This window comes from Metopolophium dirhodum, chromosome 1, assembly GCF_019925205.1.
Source record: "Metopolophium dirhodum isolate CAU chromosome 1, ASM1992520v1, whole genome shotgun sequence".
NCBI classification, from domain to species: Eukaryota; Metazoa; Arthropoda; class Insecta; order Hemiptera; family Aphididae; genus Metopolophium; species Metopolophium dirhodum.
In genome coordinates, this window is record NC_083560.1 from 25,659,097 (window position 1) to 25,683,167 (window position 24,071).

Sequence of the window (24,071 nt, forward strand, 5' to 3'; positions counted from 1 at the left end):
AATATTTTTTGTTAGTATTGAGTTTAGTATCCTCAATAATCATTTTGAAGTGGAGAAGTCGATATTACTTTTAAGGCAAGTACAGAGGCCTATAAATATGTCTTAATCTTTGTCATAGTTTCAATAAATTTAGTTTAATCCATGAGTGTTTTAACTTTAAACTATTTTCACATATTTTATTATTGTAAAATTAAAATCTAAATGTAATGTGTAAAAAAATGTAAAATGAAAGTAATAAAATATTAAATTAATTTGTAGGTAGTAATTAATTATTTTGAATTTATTATATCCTAAATTGTTTAAGTTGATATTTTATAATAATATTATATTCACGATTTTGATTTATACCACTGTTAATATTTTTTATATTAGTTTATTATCATCTAAATATGCATATAAGTCTTTGTCAAAGTGTATAATCAGTAATTATGTAATTATGGTAACTTAAATAGATTTTTACATATTGCAACAAAAAAGATTATAATATGTAAAAACTAATTCATAATTTGCAATTTTATTATTAATTTATTATTCAGTGTCTGTAAGCTATAATATTAGATTTTACATTTATTAGTTCATATTTAATTTTGTTCAAACTCATAATAATTTGTAAGACAATTTCATAAAATCTATATTTATAATTTTTTTTTCTTTACCAACAGTAGTAGAAAAAATAAATTTGTATAATTCAAATCAAATCTTTTGTCTCAATAAACCATGAATTATTTAAAAAAAAAATTTGAAAATCTGGTGATTCGGGGTAGTACTCTTGAACTATTAAGTTCCTATTTAATTAACAAAGCTCAGTTAATTAAAATAAATAGTACCTATAGTAATCCTTTAATAGTGACTCATGGTGTACCGCGAGAAACAGTCCTAGGACCATTATTCTTTATTATATTTATTAATAGCTTATTTAACTTAACGCTAAATGCTAAATTAATTTGTTTCGTAGATGATACTGTTATATTATATGTCTGATAAATTATATGATGAACTATATTCTAGGGTAAACATGATTGTAAACCATGTCAAATCATGGTTTGATATTAACTTATTGGAACTAAATCTAAATAAAACTAAATATATCCACTTCAGAATTAATAATGCAAATCATATTATACATGAGAAAAAAATATATGTTCATTCATCTTCTTATACTTACTCCAACTGCAAAGTAAATTATTACTTATTAGTGGAAGTAGATAATATTAATACCTTGGGTTACATTATGATAATAATTTGAAATGGTATACTCATATACATTTTTAACAAGAACCATTAGAAGATTATTTTATATTCTAAAGGATTTTAGATACAAATTATTATTTAGTAATCAACATAAACTTATTATATATCTAATAATTATCTATCATTAGTACAATCAATTTTAAATTTTGGTATTCAATTCTGGCATTATTATAAATAAGGCTTATTAAAATTATACTACAAAGGGCCAGTATAATATTAAAAAATACCCGATCGCTTTGCTCGTAATGCTTTTTTAAATAAAATCACAATAAAAGAAAAAATACTAAAATTGAAAACCAAATCATAATTTCGACAACTTATCGTGTACACGCTCAGAAAAAATAACATTATTTTAAAATCAATAGATTTATTGCTCAGAACAAAATCTAAAATAGGCTATTTTGAACTTTTGATAAAAATTTACATCAGATTTAATTTTTTTGTTTTCTGTATTAAAAAATAAAAATAAAAATGTTGTACTACACGTGTAAAGTAGGTAAGCGTCTGTAAATTAATTTTTTTTTTTTTAAAATATTAGAATTAAAGTTATTTTATTCTTTAAGCCTTTCTGTTACACTCTATATTACATACTCTCTATATATATATATAAGTGTAAAAGCTGGAAGACCTGAAAAAAAATTACACTACTTAGATGTATGGCAAAAATTGTGAAAAGTAAATGATTAAGAAATATTAAAGAAATATACTCATGTCAGTAAATTCCAAAAATAATATTTTAAAAATGTTGTTAGGTACCTATGTAATAAAAAAAATTTTAATTATTTATTAGAACAAAATAGTTATTTGTCAGGTCTTCCTGTTACAACCTGTATAAAATGATTATAATATATGATTTTTGATATGATTAGGTGTTTTTTAAGCACGAGATTAGGTTTAGATTACCTATACTTACACATTTTAAATTATGTTTGAGGTTTCTATCAACGGGAACTTCTTATAGATCATTAGCCTTTTCATTTCGTATAGCACATAACCCGATCAGTGGAATAATTTATGAAACATGTAACACTATATATGGAATGTTTTTGGATAAATACCTATATGCCTTTTCCGACAAACAATAATATGATTTACCAGATTTCGATTCACGATTTCGAAATACTGTGGAATATTCCTAATTGTATCGGGTGCATTGACGGTTTACACATCCGCATAAAATGTCCAAAAAAACTCGTTCAACGTTTTATATTATAAAAACTATTTATTCAATGAAATTATAAACAGTCAAGCCTGAACAACCGTTCGTCATGCCTGCAAATTCTTGATATATTAGCTATAGTTGTAACTTCCAAAATGCTTTTTCAAATTAATTTATGACTTACAAAGAACTCGGAAATTTGCAGAAAACAGCTTTTCAAATGTAAATGGTCAATTAATTTAATATTAAAAATTGAAAAAATTATTTTATAATAAATTATGTGTTGTATTATTTTAGATAAAGACTATTAAAAATAGACCACAAGTAACCAAGGATCTGTTTTAAAAAAAAAAAAAAAACGTTTCCTCGCTCGTAATGCTTTATAAATCAAATCACATAATTTTACAACTGGGATTTCGATGCACTTTGCATTGTTTTCCAAAGCTAGCTGCGCGAAGCTCGTTTTGTAATATACATGTTTGATGTTTCATATACCTATTATTGAATCAGAATAAGAAATTTTTTCAACGCGTACTAACTTGAGTTTCACTCCTATAATAATATTGAAAGCATATATTAATTAACTGTAAAGTCTATTTTGAACCCTTTCACAGCGAGCTGGGTTAACGTTACCCTCTCAGCTCTCGCATGCGCGTGTCATAAAACGACTAAAATCTAAATTATCTCACTGACAAATTTTATAAATAAGGCCTAACGTACTGACCTGAGTTTCACAGTGATAATTTTGAAAATAGATTTCATTTGGTTATAAAGTCAACTTTGGATCCTTCAAGCCATCATTTATAAAAATAAAAAATACCCGTATTTTTAAAAATTTTAATAGATATAAAATGCAGTCTTAAAATTCGACTCAGAAAAAGCATGGTCTTATTAAAATGTTGTTACTGTAATTATAGGTAGCTAACCTAATCTATAATAGGCTTACTATTAGGTGCCTACTACAGTAAAATAACTACTTAAATTTATTTTTGGCGAAAAAATTGCATTTGAAAATGTCATTGTGTGTATAAAATATAACAATATATTTTAAAAGCTTCAAGTACACTCGAGTAATATTTTTAAAATGTAACACAAAACTAATATCGTTTTTCTTCGTTTAAATATCTATTTTTAACAAATTTGAACATAAAAAAACTAAAAAAAACTGCGTTTTTATATTTTTGGGTTACAGAATAATCTACTTATGTCTATGTGGAACCTTGTTTTAAATTGTTAATCCTTACCTATACAATTTTTAAATTTAATACATTTTTAAATTTTTAATTTGACAAGTTCTGTCAAAATTTGAACTTTAAATGATTATTAAAAAAAAATTGTTACACTCAACTTCCCATTGAACAAGATACTGAAGTTGAAAATAAAATCATAATTTCGACTATTTATCGTGTACACAGACACATAAATAATTGTATCATTGTAAAATGACTATAATCAATACATTTATTGCTCCACTCAGAATATTATACTGTGTATAACATTTTTTAGTACAGTCAGGTAAGTCAAAAAGCTTTTTAGTTATTTTATTGCAGTTAAAAAATATTATTCACGGGAACATATTTTGAATTAATATTTATATATATATGTTATCAAAACAAATAGTTTAATAATAAAAACGTGGAATACAATGCCAAATGTTGAAATGTAGGATGAGTCAGACTCACGCACGAAGTATATAGTCACATTTATAAACATGATGGCAAGTGGCAACACCGTTTGTATTATATATTCTAGGATTTTTAGTATTTTGTGTTATAGTGGCAACAGAAATATATAATCTGTGAAAATTTCAACTTTCTAACTGTCATGATTCATGAGATATAGCCTTAGACGGAACCCTAAAAACCAATGAATTAGATAAAAAATAAACGATTATTTAGATAAATATATCGTTTAAGAGTACGCTACATAGATATTTGTTATCTCCGTATTACAGGTGTATAACATAGTTATATTAGTACTTTTTAGTAATGATTAGGAATCATTTTCTTCATTACATTTATATATATTCGAGATTTCCGGTGGACATCATCTTTTAAGCTCTTAGGAACGCTAGCATAGTTACTGATTGAAACTTGTTGAACAAACAATATTATAACACAGCCAAAATATATCAAAATTACAAGCCTAATTAATAGTAAATAACAATTTATAAAAATTTCTACAAACGATTAGGGACCTAGGAAGCCTAAGTTTAAAAGTAATTCTGTACAATAAACTTCTAGTTTAAAAATAAAAAAGAGATATAACGTTTACCTCCGGATCTTCGACGTCTGCAGGATCGGCGAAGGACAATTTATATAATAATACTATATAATTATAAATTATAATATTTAATTATTTATAAGTACCTACCGAGGTAAATATAAAAAAAAAAAAAAAATGTTTTTTGTTTATTTGTATTTTTATTTTTCTCTATTGTTTTTAAGGCATTATCTGCGTGTTTAATAGTTTAATTATTCATAATCTGTGTATAGTGTATAATGTATGCTAAACAATTGATTGCAAATATAAAAATGGTTTATTTTGATTATAGGTACAATATTTTCGATTGTTCGTTATATTTTATTATTTTACAGATGATTAGATGAATATTATCAAATATATACAATTGTATACAAATTATATTATAACCTATTGAATATTATTTAATTGTTTATAAATATGAAAAAAAAAATGTTTTATGTTTATTTTTATTGGAATAATTTTTATTTATTGTTTGTTCAGGTATCTTAAGTGCGTAGTTATTATTTATGTTTCTGATGTCTATATATTATTTGTGTACTTATAAGGTTGGACTATTAATTTTGTTTTCATTTATTAAAAAAAAATATGATGATCATATATTTTATAATTTAATATATACAAGGTTGTATGAATTAAACGGTTTCATTATAATATATTGATAATGTCCGTTATATTTTTATATTTATTACGCCATATCAAGTTTGTAATACTCACTGTTTATTTAATTAAAAGATAATTATTTTTCATTTTAATCTACTAAAGATTAACTAACACAAATCAATGGTACCATTCGAATTATGAAGTATAAAAGTGGGGGTGTAAACCTTTCCCCAGCTCCCCCTATAAAAACGTTTGTATGTCGTAAAGTTCAAAAGTACAAATGACGCGACTTTCCGCACAAATCAGCACAAATGATGCACAAAAAAAGGCTCTTGGTTTCATTTCGAAAACAAAAGGTCCCCAGCACCACCTAACAAAAACGTCTGTATCTCGAAAAGTCCAAAAGCACAAATGAAGTAACTTTCTGCACAAATCAGCACAAACGACGCACAAATAAAGGCTCTTGGTTTCGTTCAAATTTTCAATAGTTGGGGTGCCAGGGAAATGGACTTCAATTTTCAATATAACTGATACAACAAACAAGATTAGCAATATAAATCGATAGCGTTTGGGAAATAATTCCGTTTATCAGTGATAACTTTATCATTAGGTTGAAACTACGGTAGTACAAACTTTTTAATAGTAGTAAGAAAAACTGTTATTAGGAATCCTGTATTTAATTTAGAAAATAATTTTAATTTTATATGAAAATTATAATATGACTGACATGCATATAGCATATTGTATAGGTATTATATAATATTTAAATACTAGATGAACTTTTTGGATTTGGAGGAAAAGTGAATTGGTGGAAAAGGGAAATGTACACTTTTGGCGAAAACGTGTAACTTTCAACCTACGTACGAGAATAAAAAGGGTTTTAAGGTATAACTAGTTAATCTTTAAATATAAAAAGATGATTATTGATTAGTAAAATAGTACTGAAAAATAACCTTAGGTGAGTCCCGAGCCCAAAATTTATAGTCTTAAGTATAGTTAATCTTATAATAAATAATAAAATTATAAAACGTATCATACATTTATACATAAATTCCAATACATAGGTACCTGAGTGACACTTACCATTGTAATACATTAAAATCCTTGTGCCGACGGTCTCAGCCGGTTTCACCCACCGCATTAGATGCTTTCACATAACTACATAGGTAATTAACGTGGAGAAACGGAGGTAATTATACTTGCCAAGTAAGAAATCGCTAAAAAAAATAATAATAAATCGTCATGTAACTCAGTCAAAAGTAACTTAACTTTAACTTTTTAACTCGTTAAGGCCAGCCACGAAAAGACGTTTGAATTGTTTTTTTCAGAAATCACTGGTTTAAAAATCAAAACGTATTGGTCATTACAGCTGAACCTCAATAATTCTAACGACTATAAACATAAGTCGAATTTTCGATAGCTCGAAGGTATGTCTTGGTTTCTGCATTTAAAAATAGAATTTTTTCATTAACTAGAATTTTTTTTGTCCCCGACTATTGATTCACGAATAATGATTATTCATGTATATACTTCTACGTCCTGCCAAATAGTTAAACATAATATGTTGACTAAGTATTTAACATTACAATTGATCTTATTTGTCATCATAGCTATTTGTAATATTATAAAATGGCATTTTACTTAATTTCCATAATATATCACGTCTTTTAAAGATGACGTAATCATTGACGATGTAATATTCTCGGTAGCTTGGTACCTACTATCGTAGTACTGATAGTAGATAAGTGGCTGCCAAGATATTATAGTTGCAGGTCGCAGACAATTTGTTTGATGTTGTAGTCGTGGTTGATAATAAATAAAAGACAGTTGTTGTTTTATTGTGAATTTTATTATATTGTTGATAATTTTTCTAAGTCCAAAATATGCTCGTACAGAGTGGCGTGAAGGTGCTTGCACTAATGGGTGGTAGTACACGTCTGAAAACAGGCCGATTCGGGCTCCCTTATATATGAAGTTCCCCGTACCCCTTGCCAATAGATACTGTATCTCAGCTCACGGATGTGATGTGTGTGACCAGCGTTCCGGCCCACGCATTTTATGACTTCCTTATATTTCTACGTATTGCTAAAAATGCTAATCTATGATTCAATTGAATAATCATTCTACTCTTTTATATTTCTATATTGAACATCGTCGCGTACAGCGTTGTAATTAAAATAACCATTATTTTATATTTTTATATTTGAATATTGTCGTTCACAGGACTCCCCGAGTAATTATATTATTCAGTGAGCCTGTCTTCTCATGCTAAACAGTAGGAAATCCTATTTCCGTTTCTAATATCCGATTTATGCCGAATTACAGTATAGCTAATCTATAGTATAGTATAATTACTATTATATTACAATGATGTTGTTAAGTAGTAACTGGCTTACTACATCTCCCCCTTTAAAAGTTGATTTTTATCGTCTAAAATGAGAAAAATTAACTCAAACTTCCTCCATTAGTTCAAGCACTTTCCTATGATTACAAATTTTACATATATCAATTATTACATTACATTCAATTATCACATGTTTACATTTTATGTTTTACATTGAATACATCATTATAGTTATGTGGTACATTTTACCATATTGATTATTATTGACAAAATACAGGTTATAATCCACAATATTACAGTATACATTTTGCTTATTATCTAGGTTAGTATCTTATGTGATTTAACAATATATTCTTTTTTTTTTTTTTGTGTTTTTGTTTACATCAATAATCTTATCTTAGTGTTAATATAATATGTGTAATAATATTTTAATATAACATGAATTCTTAAAAACTAGTACAATATATTTTTTTTCGTGCAATATATATATATATGATAAAATAGTGGTGTTTACTATATTTTATTTTCCATTACCATGTTAATTATATTTTAAATAAGTTAGATTAATATATTCTTATTCCAACACCATGTTAATTACGCCAATATATGCTAATATGTTCCTAACTTTCTTTTTTCTTTTCTTCATTCTACGTTTACGTTTGCTTCTATATATATATTTTCCATTAATCGCTATATCATTATATTTTATATCTAGTTAATATTACTATCCCTATACTGTAATTGGATTATATCTTTTTACTACAGGTCCAGTCCAACAATAAACTATTGTATTCAAGTTTTATTACATGATCAAGACTAGTATTAAATCGATTCTATTCTATTCTATTTTCGCAATGATATCATCTTGCTAATTGAACCCGTGTCGCCAGAGTGTGCTGCAATTCAAAGCATCCTCCCGCGACACTGGCTAAACTAATAAGATTTTGTAATTTCTTATTGTGATTTATCATGGCCATTTGGTCCCTTGGTGATCCCGTTAACAAATCTGCTATTCACACGATTTTTCCAACCAATCACCAAACGATCCAATTCCAACATTTTCCCTTAAGTGGTCAAACCGTTCGGTGCATAATAGTGCACCATTTGTCAGTCTCCAATAAAATAGACAAAATATGCCCCTATTATTTACCGCCCGATTCCTAATGTTATTTCTTTCTTTTTTTTTCTGAAATTAATGCAACTAAAATTACTATTTGTGGTATTATATTAGTTAATTATTAATATCTAGCGTTACTTCTTTTTCTATATATATTTACTTTAGTATGTTAATTAAGCTACTTTGTTATTTGCTATAATAAGATTTATAAATTCGAAAAAAATTATATTTTACAACGTGGTGCTAGGTACGTGGTATTGTCTATATTGGTTGGAATTGTTTCACCAAATTTTGGTACCCATATTCCTTAACCATTCTGTTGAATATGCATTTTGTAAATCTCACATCAGTCTTTGGGTCGTGGGCGTATGTTATTTTATGTTTTTTGTGTACATACGCCGCTATGCGCTTCCGTTAAATTCAACAGCATACCATTTTTCTGGATTCTACCTATATTAAATTCGAAAATTCTTTCAGTTATTTTTCCCCTTGATTTTTCTAATATCATGTAGAAGTCCCCATCGAAATTCAGATCATAGCATCTAATGTTTAGTACTTCTATATGTCCTAACCCTAATCTACTTAAAATATTCCTATCGTATGATCCCCCAAACAATACCACTACATTTATCTTATCTCCACGCAAAATATAATTTTTTATGAATTCTGGTGTTAAGTTATTTAATTTTGAATTCAGACTTTTGTTAAGTTGCGCTAAGCAGGTCGTCTCTACTTCCTTTTTGTTGTGAAAAATCCGCCTTATCGATTTCTCTGCCAACTGTGTTTCACGAACAGTCATAATTCTTATCTGTTCGTGGAGTGGCAAGAGAAGCGGCTTCCCCTCGAGTTTACGAATTTTACACTTGTTTAAGCTGTTCGATATTGCTCCTGATATTAGCACAATGTCTGTTCTCCTCATATTGGTGAATTCAAAATCCATGACAACGAACTTGACTTCCCTTCTAATTTAAAGTCGATAATATATTTAATGTCATTATTAACTTACAATTAATGTGTTTTATTCTATTTTACTATTTCTAACTACTTGTGTAAATATTTTCTATAAAGTTTCTAATACTTTCTACATATATATTCTAATTATATAACAACCTAACCTAACCTAACCATGTATATATTCTAATAAAATATTTCTTCTTAGGCTATTTTATTTGAGGTGGTACATCTTCCCCTCCGAGTGTATTTTGTTCGTCTACCTTATTAAACTTTTGTTCAACTTTGATATCATCCGTACAGAGTTTACTTCTACCTAATCGTACCATTTCATATTGTGGACGTCGCAACGAAGTAAGCCTACATTTATACGTTATGTATATAAAAATGATTAACATGACCGAGAATACTATCAAGCCCAATGTTAAATAAAATAAATAGTTACGCGTATCGCTTACTTCTAACTGTCCTGATTGTGTTAATATTTCATTGTCGATTTGTTGTTGCACCTTATCTAACGATTGTGCTATTTCGTGTATTTTTTCGAGTTTATGTGAATCTTGGTTAACCATTATCTTAGGTAGGTTCATACTCTTTATTCTATCGGATACTTTAAATGATATTTTTCCCTGTCCTACTTCGGGTATGAAGTTAACATAGTGTTTTGATTTTATTTCTTGTGTCGGATTTAAAATAATATCGTTTCCGTACGCTCTACATTTTGAGCTTAGCCAAATTAATCCTTGCTTCCGTATTTTCGTAATATATGGTTCCGAGTTTTCCCTACACGCAATAGTCAATGTTTCACCCTTTGTTGTGTATATCCAGGTGTTTGCATGTTTTAATTTATAAAATATGTCTTTCGATAATACTAGGACTCCCGTCTCGCATGTTTCTGGCAAGACATCCGTATTTTTGAATAAAGCTATCTCACATGGATTTTTGTTGTTCGAGTGAACGACTGGTGAAAATTCTGGACCTATTGTGAATATTTCTGTTTCTGTACAATGTAAAAGCTGAGTTTCTGTGAACGTGGTATATTGTTCTCTATTCTTTGTAATCGCTACATATTGGAATTCTGGTTTTAAAACAATACTATGATTTTTATTCTTTATTCCGTTTATCATTGTTTCGACCGGCTGTGGTATTGGAAATATTCTGAACAACGTGAGCTCTAATTCGGTAACCAGCGGAAGTTTTATTACGAATACTATTTGACTATCCTTATAGAACACTGCCATTTTTGTAATTTTACTTAATTCGTAAATTTCATTCGGATTTGTGCCCATAGGCAAATTTAAATTAATAGGTAAAGTTAACTTAATTTGCGTTAAATGATCTGCCATTTATCGCGGTGTCATTAAACTTGGGTGTATTACCCCTGTCCTAGCCGCGGTTATAATAGCACCTATCGATTGCGTTTCCATTGAATATTGCGATAATAGTGCTGTGAATATACCATGTATTTTATTTGATAAAACTAATGCTTCTAACGTGTTTGTTTTGTTAATTACTTCGTTTATTATATCTTTTTTATTTACTAATTCATTGTATAATTTATTTATTTCATCCGATGTGGTACTAATCCCCTTTACAGTAGATTTAACTACCGTAGTTTGGTCTTTAAGTATGTGTAACATGCGTTCGTTAGTTCGTTCTATTTTACCTATTTCTTCTACCGATTCTTTTGCACATTCTTCATCACATACCTCGAATAATGTTTTCATGGCCGAACCTACGAAATTTATTAGACCCCGCCTTTTCCTACTTGTGTACGTGGTTGTTTCCGATTGTTCGGTGTACCTACCTATCGATTCGTACATTTTTTCTCGTTGTAAGGAAATTTCTTGAAACATTACTTTAAAGATATTGTCTAGCCTAGAACACATTTCTAGCGTTGTTGCGCTGTTTTTACAAAGATTAGTTATTATACTTATTTCCAATTGTAATTTGTCATGCCTAAGGTCATAATTTTTTAATGGTAAATACGTGATCAGTTGCCAGGTCGCTCCCGTCAACCGAACCGTACCGTAGTTTTCATAATACATCAGTGTTTGATTTCTAAATTCTTCCACCCTATATGGAATTTGACCATGTCCTGCCGTAATCAGAGATAACCTAAAACAATATATATATATGTTAAGGTGAATGACGACATTTGGTGAATGTTGACATTCACCGGTGAAAGTTGACATTCACTGCTGTTTTTGGTGAATGTCAACATTTTGAATGAATATTAAAAATTTGCCAACAGTCACCGGTGAATGTCAACATTCGCAACGATTATCGGTGAGTGTTGACATTCACAATTGAAGTTTGGTGAATGTTAGACATTTTTAGTTAGAATTGGAGTATAGACGTTATCGTTTCATACGTTAAGATAGTAAATGTTTATAGATATGATATTGTTCACACAATATTTAATCGAACGGTGTTTAATGATCTATATAATATTATCATAGACATTTAGGTATTTAACGTTACGGTATGTGTCTGTCTGCCTGTACCCACTACCTATCTCTCTCTCTCTCACACACACTAAGCTTTTGCTTAATCGCATAATTGGCGATACGTCAGTCATCGTACCTAATTTAGTAGTGATGAAAAATACGTTTATATCGACCAGTGTCGACGTATTTCATTTACCTTGCTTACACGAACGAAAAGGTAGACTGTTGTGACTGATTGAATTTGTGATACGTTCGAGATACCTACTAATTGTTCACGTGTATAATGGAGAACATACGAGAAGTTTTTTACGAAAAATTTAACGCTATATTAAGTACAAAAAGAGAAGACAACAATTTTTATTTGAGTACTGAAAAATATAACAAATGTGTTGAAGACGTTCTCAAGTTTAAGGGGAAAGTCTAACCTAACTGATGGTTAATTAATTTGTAAAAATTATTTTATCACTAGGTATTCATCTTTTTTTACAACATATTAACATTCACCAAAAACAGACGGTGCATGTCAACATTCACCAGTGAATGTCTACATCTAAGAAGAAATTGACATTCACCAGAAATTTCGGTGAATGTGACATTCACCGGTGAATTTCGACATTCACCAAATGTCGTCATTCACCTTAACATATACACATTAGTTTCAAACTTGTTTTATCTTGTTGAAATAATTTCTAATATATATATTATTTTCGTATCATCTCATCGGCCCGGACAAAATACGCGTACTTATCGCGTTTGAAATTGAACTAATTAATTTATAATCTGTTGTCGGTGAGTTCCGGTGGTTGCTTGTTCGTTCAGAATATGGTGGCAACTCCCACCGTTCCTATACCGCCAACTATCAAAATTAATTAGTGCCATCTCATTTTTTTTTTTTTTTTTACTGATTATTATCATTATTCCTAACTATATACCTATCTTCTACTTCATTAAAAATACTTTCTATAGCTACATTACTTCTAACATTAAGTAAATCTATAACATCGTTTTCATAATCACTACTATGTATATTCCTATAAATGTCAATATTACTATCGCTATCGCTAAATTCATCCAACTCGTCCATATTACTAATTGTATTATTCGGTGTTATATTTCTTAAATTATCATTATCACTATCACTATCCGACCACCACAGTCCAGCGGCTTCAGTCATGTTAATATTTCTAATGACAGGCTCCCGTGTCCTATTATTAACCATTTCCCTACTAATACTACTATTAATGCTAATATTGTTATTACTAACATTATTTTCAATATTGTCACCATTTTTTAGTCTATACAACCTATAATTATTAATATTCAAATATTGTGCCCATGTTGCCTTGTTTATTCCTTTATTCATTTCCCAAAATTCATTGATGACCCTTCTTGCCAGTGCTATATTGTCATTTAATTGTTGTTTATTTTCGTTGATTGTCTGCTGGCCCGTCTTGAATTGTTCGTTGATTCCGGAGTCGCCTTGGTTGATCAGACCTCAACTGTTACCTCCGTGGAGCTGCTGACGTGGTGTAGCCGCTGCGTCGGTACTGGATCTCCGAAGTTGAATGTAGCCGCCTTGACTGCTAGACTCGCCTTTGGAAATTTAAATCCGCCGCTTCGACTGCTCGCCTCGTCTTGAAACTCCTTGAACCTCCTTTTTCGACTGCGCCAGTGTAATATTCTCGGTAGCTTGGTACCTACTATCGTAGTACTGATAGTAGATAAGTGGCTGCCAAGATATTATAGTTGCAGGTCGCAGACAATTTGTTTGATGTTGTAGTCATGGTTGATAATAAATAAAAGACAGTTGTTGTTTTATTGTGAATTTTATTATATTGTTGATAATTTTTCTAAGTCAAAAATATGCTCGTACAGAGTGGCGTGAAGGTGCTTGCACTAATGGGTGGTAGTACACGTCTGAAAACAGGCCGATTCGGGCTCCCTTATATATGAAGTTCCCCGTACCCCTTGCCTATAGATACTGTATCTCGGCTCACGGATGTGATGTGTGTGACCAGCGTTCCGGCCCACGCATTTTATGACTTCCTTATATTTCTACGTATTGCTAAAAATGCTAATCTATGATTCAATTGAATAATCATTCTACTATTTTATATTTCTATATTGAACATCGTCGCGTACAGCGTTGTAATTAAAATAACCATTATTTTGTATTTTTATATTTGAATATTGTCGTTCACAGGACTCCCCGAGTAATTATATTATTCAGTGAGCCTGTCTTCTCATGCTAAACAGTAGGAAATCCTATTTCCGTTTCTAATATCCGATTTATGCCGAATTACAGTATAGCTAATCTATAGTATAGTATAATTACTGTTATATTACAATGATGTTGTTAAGTAGTAACTGGCTTACTACAACGACAACAATTAATTCAGTAATTACGGCAGCAAGGACGGGGGTGTTGCACCCAAGTTTAATGACACCATGCGAATTAGCAAATCACTTAACGCGAATTAAATTAAAATTACCGATTAACTTGAATTGACTAAGTAAAATTACTAAAATGGCAGTGTTCTATAGTGGAAATTAAATAGTTTTTGTAATAAAAATACCACTGGTAACAGAGTTAGAACTAACATTCTATAAAATATTACCAATACCTCAACCTGTAGAAACAATTATAAACGGAATATTGGATAAAAATTACAGTGTTATTCTTAAACCTGAATTCCAATATGTAGGGATACCAAAAAACCGTGAGCAATACACAAATTTCACTGAAACGCAACTATTGCATTGCACAGAAACAGACATTTTCACGGTATGTCCAGAATTTTCACCTGTTGTTCATTCAAATAATAAAAAGCCATGTGAAATTTCATTATTTAAAAACCCCGATATACTACCAAAAACATGTGAAGTGAGAATATTAAATTTATCGAAAAATATTTTTTATAAATTAAGATACGCAAACACGTGTATATATACTATAGGTGAAACATTAACTATTGCATGTCGAGGGACTATGGAACCATATATACAAAGATAAATAATCGAGGACTGATTAACCTAATTCCAGAATCTAGGGCATACGGAAACAATATAATATTGAATCCAACGCAAGATATAAAACATAAATATTACGTAAATTTTATACCACAGATAGGGTCGGCTAATTTAATATTCACGGTCCCTAATAAAATAAAAGTTATAAATCTACCTAGGTTAGTAGTTAAGGATGATAATCATAAATTAAGGCGAATTCATGAAATATCAGACTCGCTAGACGAGGTTCAAAACATGATTGATAGTAAGATAGAGAAACAATCAGGACAGGACATAATTAACGATAAACGCAACTATTTGTTATATTATGTAACGTTAGGATTATTTGTATTTTTGGTAAAGTTAATATTTTTTATATATGTTACATATAAATGTAAACTAACTTCGTTATAACAACCACGTTATGAAATGGTACGAATGAAAAAAAGTAAATTTTATACGGAAACCGCAACGGATGAATCTAAAAGACATACCACCACAAATAAAATAAAATATAATTAATACAAAATAAATATAATATATAAATTAAAATATTAATATAATGAGAATAAGATAATACGCGATAATGCCAGGGTAATAATAAACAATGATATAAAATAATAAAATGTGTAGGTATATAATTAAAGTATATATTTAACTATAAGAATGGAATTTATATATTGAAATGTAATAATAAATTTTTCAATAGAAAGGAAGTCAAATTCGTAGTCATGGATTTTGAGTTTACCATGATGAATATACCGAGTATGGTGGTAATATCTGGAGCCATTTCAAACAGCTTAAACAAGTGCAAAATTCGAAAAGTCGAAGGGAGGCCGCTACTTTTGTCACTTCTTGAACAATTAAGGGAAATGAAAGTTCATGCATTACTGTTGGCTAAAAAGGAAATCAAGCGGATATTAAGCTGTAAAAAAGTGCTCAATGAAGCCTGTGTACACAGCTCGAGAAAAGTTTGAATTCTAATTTAAATAATTTAAAACCAGATTATATGGAAAGCTATATTTCAAATGGAAATAAATTAAACGTAATGGTATTCTGGAATGGACAATCCGATAGAAATATTTTAAAAAGAATGGAAATAGATAAATTTTAAATTTTAAACATAACTTGTTATGATAAGCATCTTACAAAAAAATTACAGTTAAATTTGAAAAATTAAAAACGAAAGAGATTATATTTGAATATGAAATAGGCTCATTTAACAAAAATGGTACATTATTGAATTTGGAGGAAACTCACAGTATTATTTGTCCGAAAAAACATCGAATGACTTACGCTCAAGACCCGAAAATGTAACAAGTAAGTAAATTAATTAATACAAAATAAAAAAAAAATAAAAAAAATACATAATAATAAAAATACTACTATGGGAAAAAAAAATCTCTTTATAAATATAACCCAATCGGAAATCCACATTAGGCGCAGCATTGCGCCAGTACTGGCTAATGCTGGCACACTACTGGCAGCCAGTGTTGGCACCAGTACTGGCATATGTCTGGGATGATAACAGTATTCAGTAATGACTTTCAGTACTGACTTTCAGTGCTGGACTGGTACTGACATTTAGTACCGGAATAGTACTTTCTATCAACTGGCAAACTATTGCGCCAGTACTGGCTAATGCTGGCACACTACTGGCACCAGTACTGGTATATGTCTGGGATGATAACAATATTCAGTAATGACTTTCAGTGCTGGACTGGTACTGACATTTAGTACCGGAATAGTACTTTCTATCAACTGGCGAACCATTGCGTCAGTACTGGCTAATGCTGGCATATTACTGGCAGGCAGATTTTGACCAGTACTGAATAACATTATTGGTGCAGTACTAAGTAATATTACTGGTACAGTACCAAGTAATATTACTGGCGCAATAATATTCTGTACTGGTGATTGGTCTACCATTGCTGGTTCTGTGCTGGCATGCCCTTACTAATACAACTTATATAAATATTTTATAATATATTTTTAATGATCTATAATTGTCAGTTTATGTATTGTGCCAACATGCAATGTAACAATGATAAATATATTAATATCTATTCCTATGTATGTATAAATATAAAAAAATATATTATAAAATGGGTAGAATATAGTAGGTAACTATAAAAAAGTTGAATACAATTTCCAAAATTAATATATAACTTAGCATGTCTATGCCTAGTTAAAAAAATAAAATGTTCTTATAGTGATCTTTAGTGTTTCTAAGATATAAATAATTTATAAAGTATAATTCAATTTTGTTCTTTCAAAATCTTTATTAAACAACACCTTTTTTAAATACAATTAATATATTTTAATCACTTTTATCTTCTCTACTAAGGCTGTGTTTCATTTTCTTAAAAATCCTTTCTTTCTTCCCACCTTCACGATCCTTAGCACCCGAAAACCAACGGCTTAGTTGGCTTGAAATATCCTTTAGTTTTAAATTAGGGTCTTTGGTAGTAATGGTTTCTAAAATCAAAAATAAATAACACTTAAAAAAATAAAATACAAAATATGAACAATATTATATACCTAATAAGTATTTGTATGATTGTGTCCCAGAAAAGTTCAGTTTCTTGCTTCCATTCGTTTCCCTTCCAAAAGCACTATATAATAATTGTACTTCCTTCGAAATTATTCTCGGAATAACTGCTTTTAAACTTTCAGATAATTTATCTCCACTTTTAATGTTGATCAACATAAAACATTTCTAAAAAATAAAAAAAAGATTTACAAATCAAATAAAACTGTGCAGTTTCAGTAGTAATTCTACCAGCTTTTTTATTAACTCCAAGTTATGTTTTAATTCATTATCGAACTGTTGGAAATCTTCTAAGTTTAATTTGGGCATGTCATCTAAGTTTTCTTCTTGCATGATTTTGTTAATATCTCCTATATTATTGTGAGATGCAAATAAGTGCCTTGTTTGTTTGGCCTCTTCTGTGATTTTATATTCTAAGCTTCTTTTGACCGATTCTAAATTTGCTTTTGAAACATAAGTTTCTGAAGGTGGCATACCTAATTTTAAAAAAATACATTAGGTGAAATTGGTAAGTGGCATAACAAATATTTTTTTTTTTTGTAGATAATCACTAAAAAGTATACTTATAAAGTAATAAATTATAATGTGCTTGGTATTGTAAAAATTTGAAGAGATACTAAAGTGAAAAAATAATGAGCATACATGCAATGATACTTAATCTTATTGATTAAAATATAATTAGAAGTAGTATGCTAACATATTTTTAAAAAATATGAGGTACTTTGTCCTAATTCAAGCACTGTATATACAATTCATTCTAATTTTTATTAAAACTATTTAAGCATGATAGAATTTTAAAATACATGTAACAGTTAATATTGTATACTTTTTAGGAAAATCTTAGAATATCGATAGTTGAAACTAAGAATATTTAAGATCTCTTTTATAAGAATGCCTTAAGAACTTGACTGAAAATATACCTGTTGCACATGTACAACCACATGTTGGGCACTGTTTCTTCTTTTCAATGTTTAAAGCTACATTTTTAAAAACATTATAAACAAAATTATAATTATAACTGTAAGAAAATGATATAAGGTGATAGTTTTGTTATGTTGAAACATTTTATAAGTTAAAAATCTTACATTTATTGTGATTTGGTTTTGTAATTGGCATAGATTTTTTTTTGGTTTTAGACTTTTGAGATGATTGAGCAAGATTGAACTGTATCATACCATCATTATCTGTTAGATAGACATAAATTCAGAAATATTGATATCCAAAGAAATTGCACATATTCAAAAGATTTGCCCATAATTAAAATAAATTACCGTTTATATCACTCTCCAGTACAACTATGGCATCATCATTTTTACAAGAAAAAGCAACGCTTCTCAAGGACTTGTTCTTAGGTTTTTTTTGCTTGGAAGTCATTGAAAATGAATCGGATGATGTTGACATCTCAGACTCCACATCATCATCTATTTTAAATGTAATTATTGAATTATCAATTCATTAGGTTATATACAATTTAAATTAATTACGTTTTCTTTCTTTTTGTCCTGCAACTGTGGTAACATTTTTTGCACTAGAAAAAGCAATGCTTCTCAAGGACTTGTTCTTAGATTTTTTTTGCTTGGAAGTCATTATAAAAGAATCGGATGATGTTGACATCTCAGACTGCGTATCATCATCATCTATTTTAAATATAATTATTCAAGTATAAATTCATTAGGTTATTATATTAATATATATTGTAAAACATTATTGATTTAACACTTTATTTTTGTTTACATAATTAAATTGAAATAATTACCTTTGACTTTATGAATATCATTTGTAGAATATGAGTTACTAAAAGAAGGGATGTCTTTTAGAGACATTCCAAGCTCGTCTTCGCTTAGTTTTGCTGGATCGCTTTCACCTTCAGAACTGTTTTCTTCTTCAATGGTACTACTCTGTATGACTATATCAGAAAATGATTTTTTCATATACTTCACACCCTGATCATAATTCCCTGAAATGTATAACCTTAATAAATAAAAATATATTGTACCTATATGCTTATATTATAATATATAATCATTTGTTCTGTGCGAGTATTTATTTATGTGCATTATTATGTACCTATTTAATACAATTGAAATACTTACGAGCTTCTTTTATTAGTGTAATTTCAAAGCTTTTCCACGATGCCTTGTAAATGGATGACATTTTTACCATTTGGTCAATTTTGTTATATTCGTTTTTATTAGGATATTTGCAGTACATTTTTTCATCTTCAATATAAGTCCATGATATAGGTATTAAGTCAATGGTTGTTTTATCAAATTTTCTTATTTTACTAAATTGTATTAAAACATGGGTTGTTTCTTTTTTAAAGTCCATGTCTAGAACAATGCAATTTTTATATTGTTATATTATAATGTATATATGTATATTTACAGTAAGCTTAGTTTGTTATTATTTAAAAATTAAAAGATTGTTATGAGCTATGAAGTAATGTCACTGCATAACTTTGACTCCCATTTTCAAAGAGAACACATTTTTTAAAAATATTATCAATTGAAATAATTCTTTTTCTATTAGATAATCTACCCAATTTCATAATTCCAACTTTTGTAGATTTGCAAGGGAATTTGAAAGCATCAGTGACAGTCTTGTACACATATCCATGTAAATAAATACTATTTTGTTTTCTTTGAATTCTTGTAATACTAAAAACCTGACCAGAATCCAATTTTACAATATTGTTGGGTTTTGTTGTATTCAACTCAAACCCTCGTAGAATTATGCTTTTCAAATACTTTTTGCTTTTTTGACTAATGTCAGGGTTAACTATTAGGTACTTTTTCTTGTGTATAGCATTTTTCATCATCATTTGTGGACATGCCTTTTGCTCAGAGACTCTTCTAACTAATTGTGCTAAAGGCTTATTTCTACCACCAATCATTCGTTTGATTTTTCCAAGAAAATTTTCAAAAGGAAATGCTGATATTGCAGACAGAGGCATATTAGTGTATTCTACATCATCTGCTATATGAATCAAATTATGGCTGTTCATAATTTGTGAATCAGATCCATAGAAAGAAGGAAGAAGTTCAACAAATTTTTTGAGTAAGCCCCTAGCATAATTTATATTCTCTACGCATAATTCAGGATCATTTAAAATTCTACAAGCAACTACCAACAGTAAAAAATGATGGTACATTTTTTTGCTAACAATTTTACGTAGTACCAGAGCCCCACAATAGTTTAAAAAAAATCTGAATTGTGTGGCTTTCCAGTGAGTAAATGAATCTAAATCTAATTTTTTCCTTTGGAATTCTTTGGATATATATCTTGTAAATATGTTTAAAATTGAATTGAAATGCTTTATTTTGTTTTGAGAAAGTTTACATTTACGATTAACTCGCATTTTGGCACCAAGTAATTGCTGTAAAATCCATTTTGTTATTCCAAGATAAAGTAAGTGCATCGAGTCCAAGAATACAGAATTTACTGGGTTAAAGTCTGGAATATCTAGCAGCAAAGCCCTTCCATCTAAATGGTGCTCACGTTGACGTTGTTTTATAAAACTTCTTTTTGTTCGAAGTCTTGAGTTTATGCTGGGATACACTCTTTTTTTATTTATTGTCTTGCCCCTTGTTTCACAACGCTCACATGAGTAAAATCCTCCATGCCCTTTACATTTCTTGATAAATGCTCTTGCAGGTGTATCGCAGGAAAATCCAATAACTTCTATTTTAAACAATTTTTGGCGAATATTTAAACCATTTTTAACTAAAAAGCTTACTTCCTGAACAAAGTCTTTTAAAAAATTATTGACATTTTTAGGTTTAGAATCACCACTATACACTGCAATAATAAATGGATTTGAGTTATATTTATCGTGTACAATAAGTCCCAAGTTAGGCCAAAATTGTTGACTTGAACTATTGTACAATGGTAAGCCGTCAATGTTAAATAATAATCGTATGGTATTTTCAGTATACTCCTCAGAGATTATACCTTTAAGTCCTTCTTCAATACCAAAATATACATACGACCCATTTGTGTTTTTTAAACTTTTCATTACTTGAATGTTTTTATTAGACTTGGTTTGTAGTAAGCCTGTTGCGGATTTAGGTAGATCATGATGATTTTCAGAACGCAATATTTCAAGCAAATTTTCAATTAACTCAACCGTCATGTTGCTTCTGAATCGCACAACAAAGTTTTGTAATTTATCACGAAGGCTTGGTACTGTAGTAGATATATTATAATCATCATTACAGTCCGAGTTTGATGAATTTTGAGAAGACGATGATGAAGAAGAAAAATATTTATAATCCATTGGATTGTAATCTGGTGATCTACTTAAGTACTCTAGAGATGAATCTGTTAGGTTAGATAAATCATTATTATCTTCAATGCTGGTTGGCAGTCTTATATGCTGAGATTCATTTAACACATTTCTAACAATAGCAACTTCCAAAGGAAAATTTGAATTTTCACGTTCAATATCTTGTATTTCATTTGTAGATACCTGAGTTAATACCTCTGCCTCGATTTCAGTAGATCTTTGAAGTTTTCGATGTTTTTTCAATCGATAATATGCACTACTCATTTTTGATGGATTGTATGAAATTGGTAGTTCACAAACTAAATACCTAACATGAACATCAGAATAGTTTAAATAAAAAAATAGACACCATTCTCTTTTCTCTATCCCTACCCATCTCACCTCGTATGGTCACAACCAGCCTCTCCACAGAATGTTACACCTAATAAACCAACCTTAGTCATACCACTTTACTTCTTTACCTGTTATCTATATATAATTGTATTAATTTATTTTCTACTTATGTAATTTATCTACTTTACTATATTTTTGTTAACTAAATGCTCTTCGGGGCGTATAATCATCAAATAAAATGATAAACTGAAGGGATGATACATTCTACAGTTGAAAAACAAAAGAATAGACTTTTTGAAGAAGGGTAAATTTTTATTTATAAATACTTGTTGGTCATCTTAAGATTAAGACATATAATATATTAATATTTTTTTTTGGATAGTTATTTGCGAGGTTATTTGAATAAAATTAAAACTTGTGTATCTTTAAGCTAAGGTAGCTAGCTCAGATTTTCATTTATTTGTACATTGTTCATCAATCCTATTTTAAGTTAATCTAATATTAATTAACCATTAATCTAAAAATATTCTTTGCATAATATATTATATGTACCTAATTGTTCCATTTCATAACATTATCATATAGTTTAAAGTTTAAACATATTTAAAAAAAAAATTAGGTAGGTATATAATATATGTATAACTATGTCCCGGGGAGAAGTGACTGGACGACATAATATAAAAATATACCAAAAGTTAAAACCCATTAAAGGGGGTTGGGGGGTCTCAACTTTTTTTAGTCTTCAATTACCTACTGCACATTAATTGTTGATGTAATTTAAAAACTATTATGCTTTACTCTTATAAATATTTTTTATTTTGGTATAAACATAGGCGTGTGCAGCTGCCCCTCCTACGAATCCAATTTTTGCTCTAATAAAGTCAAATTATAAAGAGTTACAAATGTTAATTTTAAAAAATGATTTAACTAGGTACCATATGACTGCCCCTCCTGCCAAGGACTGCGCACGCCTATGAATTAAACACTAATTACAATTATACAAACCTATTGGCTATTACATTGAATGAAAATAATCAATATGCGTATACAAAATTGAATACCTATTTTTTTATATTATAGCATAGGTAACCTATTATTTTTATATTAATTCTGATTCATGTAAACAGTGAGTTTTAGTATGAAGTTACAATTTATAATATTAATAACAATAATGAGAACGATAATAGTTAAAAAAGTAGATAGGTAGGTACTTACCGAAAATGCACCTGCACAACTAAACTTTTTTGATTTACGTGGTACGTTACGTCAACACGTGCGTCGTAGCTGGGTGGTTAGTAAAAAAATTTAAAAACCGACGACACAATATAGTTTACAATTTAACAATATTCATAAAAGTATTGCACTATAACACAGACGTAGACGGTATAATAAAATAGAGAATAGTAACTATAATAGTCACTGTTCAGTGAACACTGTAGCACGTATGTGTGTATCGTATTCGTACATATCGTGTGAGTGTGTGAACGCCGCGAAATGATCGAACGATAATACATAGGCAGTGCGGCGTACGGCGGGGGCATACAGCCGTTATATTATGGTTTTCTCCGAAAATAGGCTGATTAACAACAACAGATTTCTATATTTATAACAGAAATCATTATACTATACAACATAATAATATAATATAATAATTAATAATAGAATACTATATTATAATATATTTGTTTATTAAACTGTCATCTCCATGAAACTGTGAAACTGAAATTTGAATATTTGTATTGGAATATACTAATAT

General features: G+C 29.1%; 2 protein-coding genes across 2 annotated transcripts; both read right to left on the reverse strand.

Annotated features, from left to right (window-relative positions):
• Positions 1-9,112: 9,112 nt before the first annotated feature.
• Positions 9,113-9,676, reverse strand: LOC132934551 (uncharacterized). The gene has a single exon (XM_061000874.1). The coding sequence runs from the start codon at positions 9,674-9,676 to the stop codon at positions 9,113-9,115; it is 564 nt and encodes a 187-aa protein (XP_060856857.1).
• A 7,790-nt stretch (positions 9,677-17,466) lies between these two features.
• On the reverse strand, positions 17,467-20,025 carry LOC132935000 (uncharacterized). The gene is made up of 9 exons (XM_061001435.1): positions 19,791-20,025; positions 19,454-19,654; positions 19,182-19,334; positions 18,969-19,118; positions 18,783-18,881; positions 18,618-18,674; positions 17,929-18,173; positions 17,688-17,865; positions 17,467-17,624 (listed from the first exon to the last, which is right to left on the reverse strand). The coding sequence occupies exons 1-9, from the start codon at positions 20,023-20,025 to the stop codon at positions 17,467-17,469; spliced, it is 1,476 nt and encodes a 491-aa protein (XP_060857418.1).
• Between the last annotated feature and the right edge of the window lie 4,046 nt (positions 20,026-24,071).

What these genes read in the sequence shown, in the direction of transcription:
- LOC132934551 (XM_061000874.1), bottom strand. Translation starts at nt 9,676, where the DNA reads ATGGATTTTGAATTCACCAATATGAGGAGAACAGACATTGTGCTAATA.
- LOC132935000 (XM_061001435.1), bottom strand. Translation starts at nt 20,025, where the DNA reads ATGGACTTTAAAAAAGAAACAACCCATGTTTTAATACAATTTAGTAAA. An exon ending in ACTGGAGAGTGATATAAACG is followed by an intron (nt 18,882 to 18,968) that starts GTAATTTATTTT and finishes TCTATCTAACAG; the next exon opens with ATAATGATGGTATGATACAG. An exon ending in AAAACCAAATCACAATAAAT is followed by an intron (nt 18,675 to 18,782) that starts GTAAGATTTTTA and finishes TTAAAAATGTAG; the next exon opens with CTTTAAACATTGAAAAGAAG.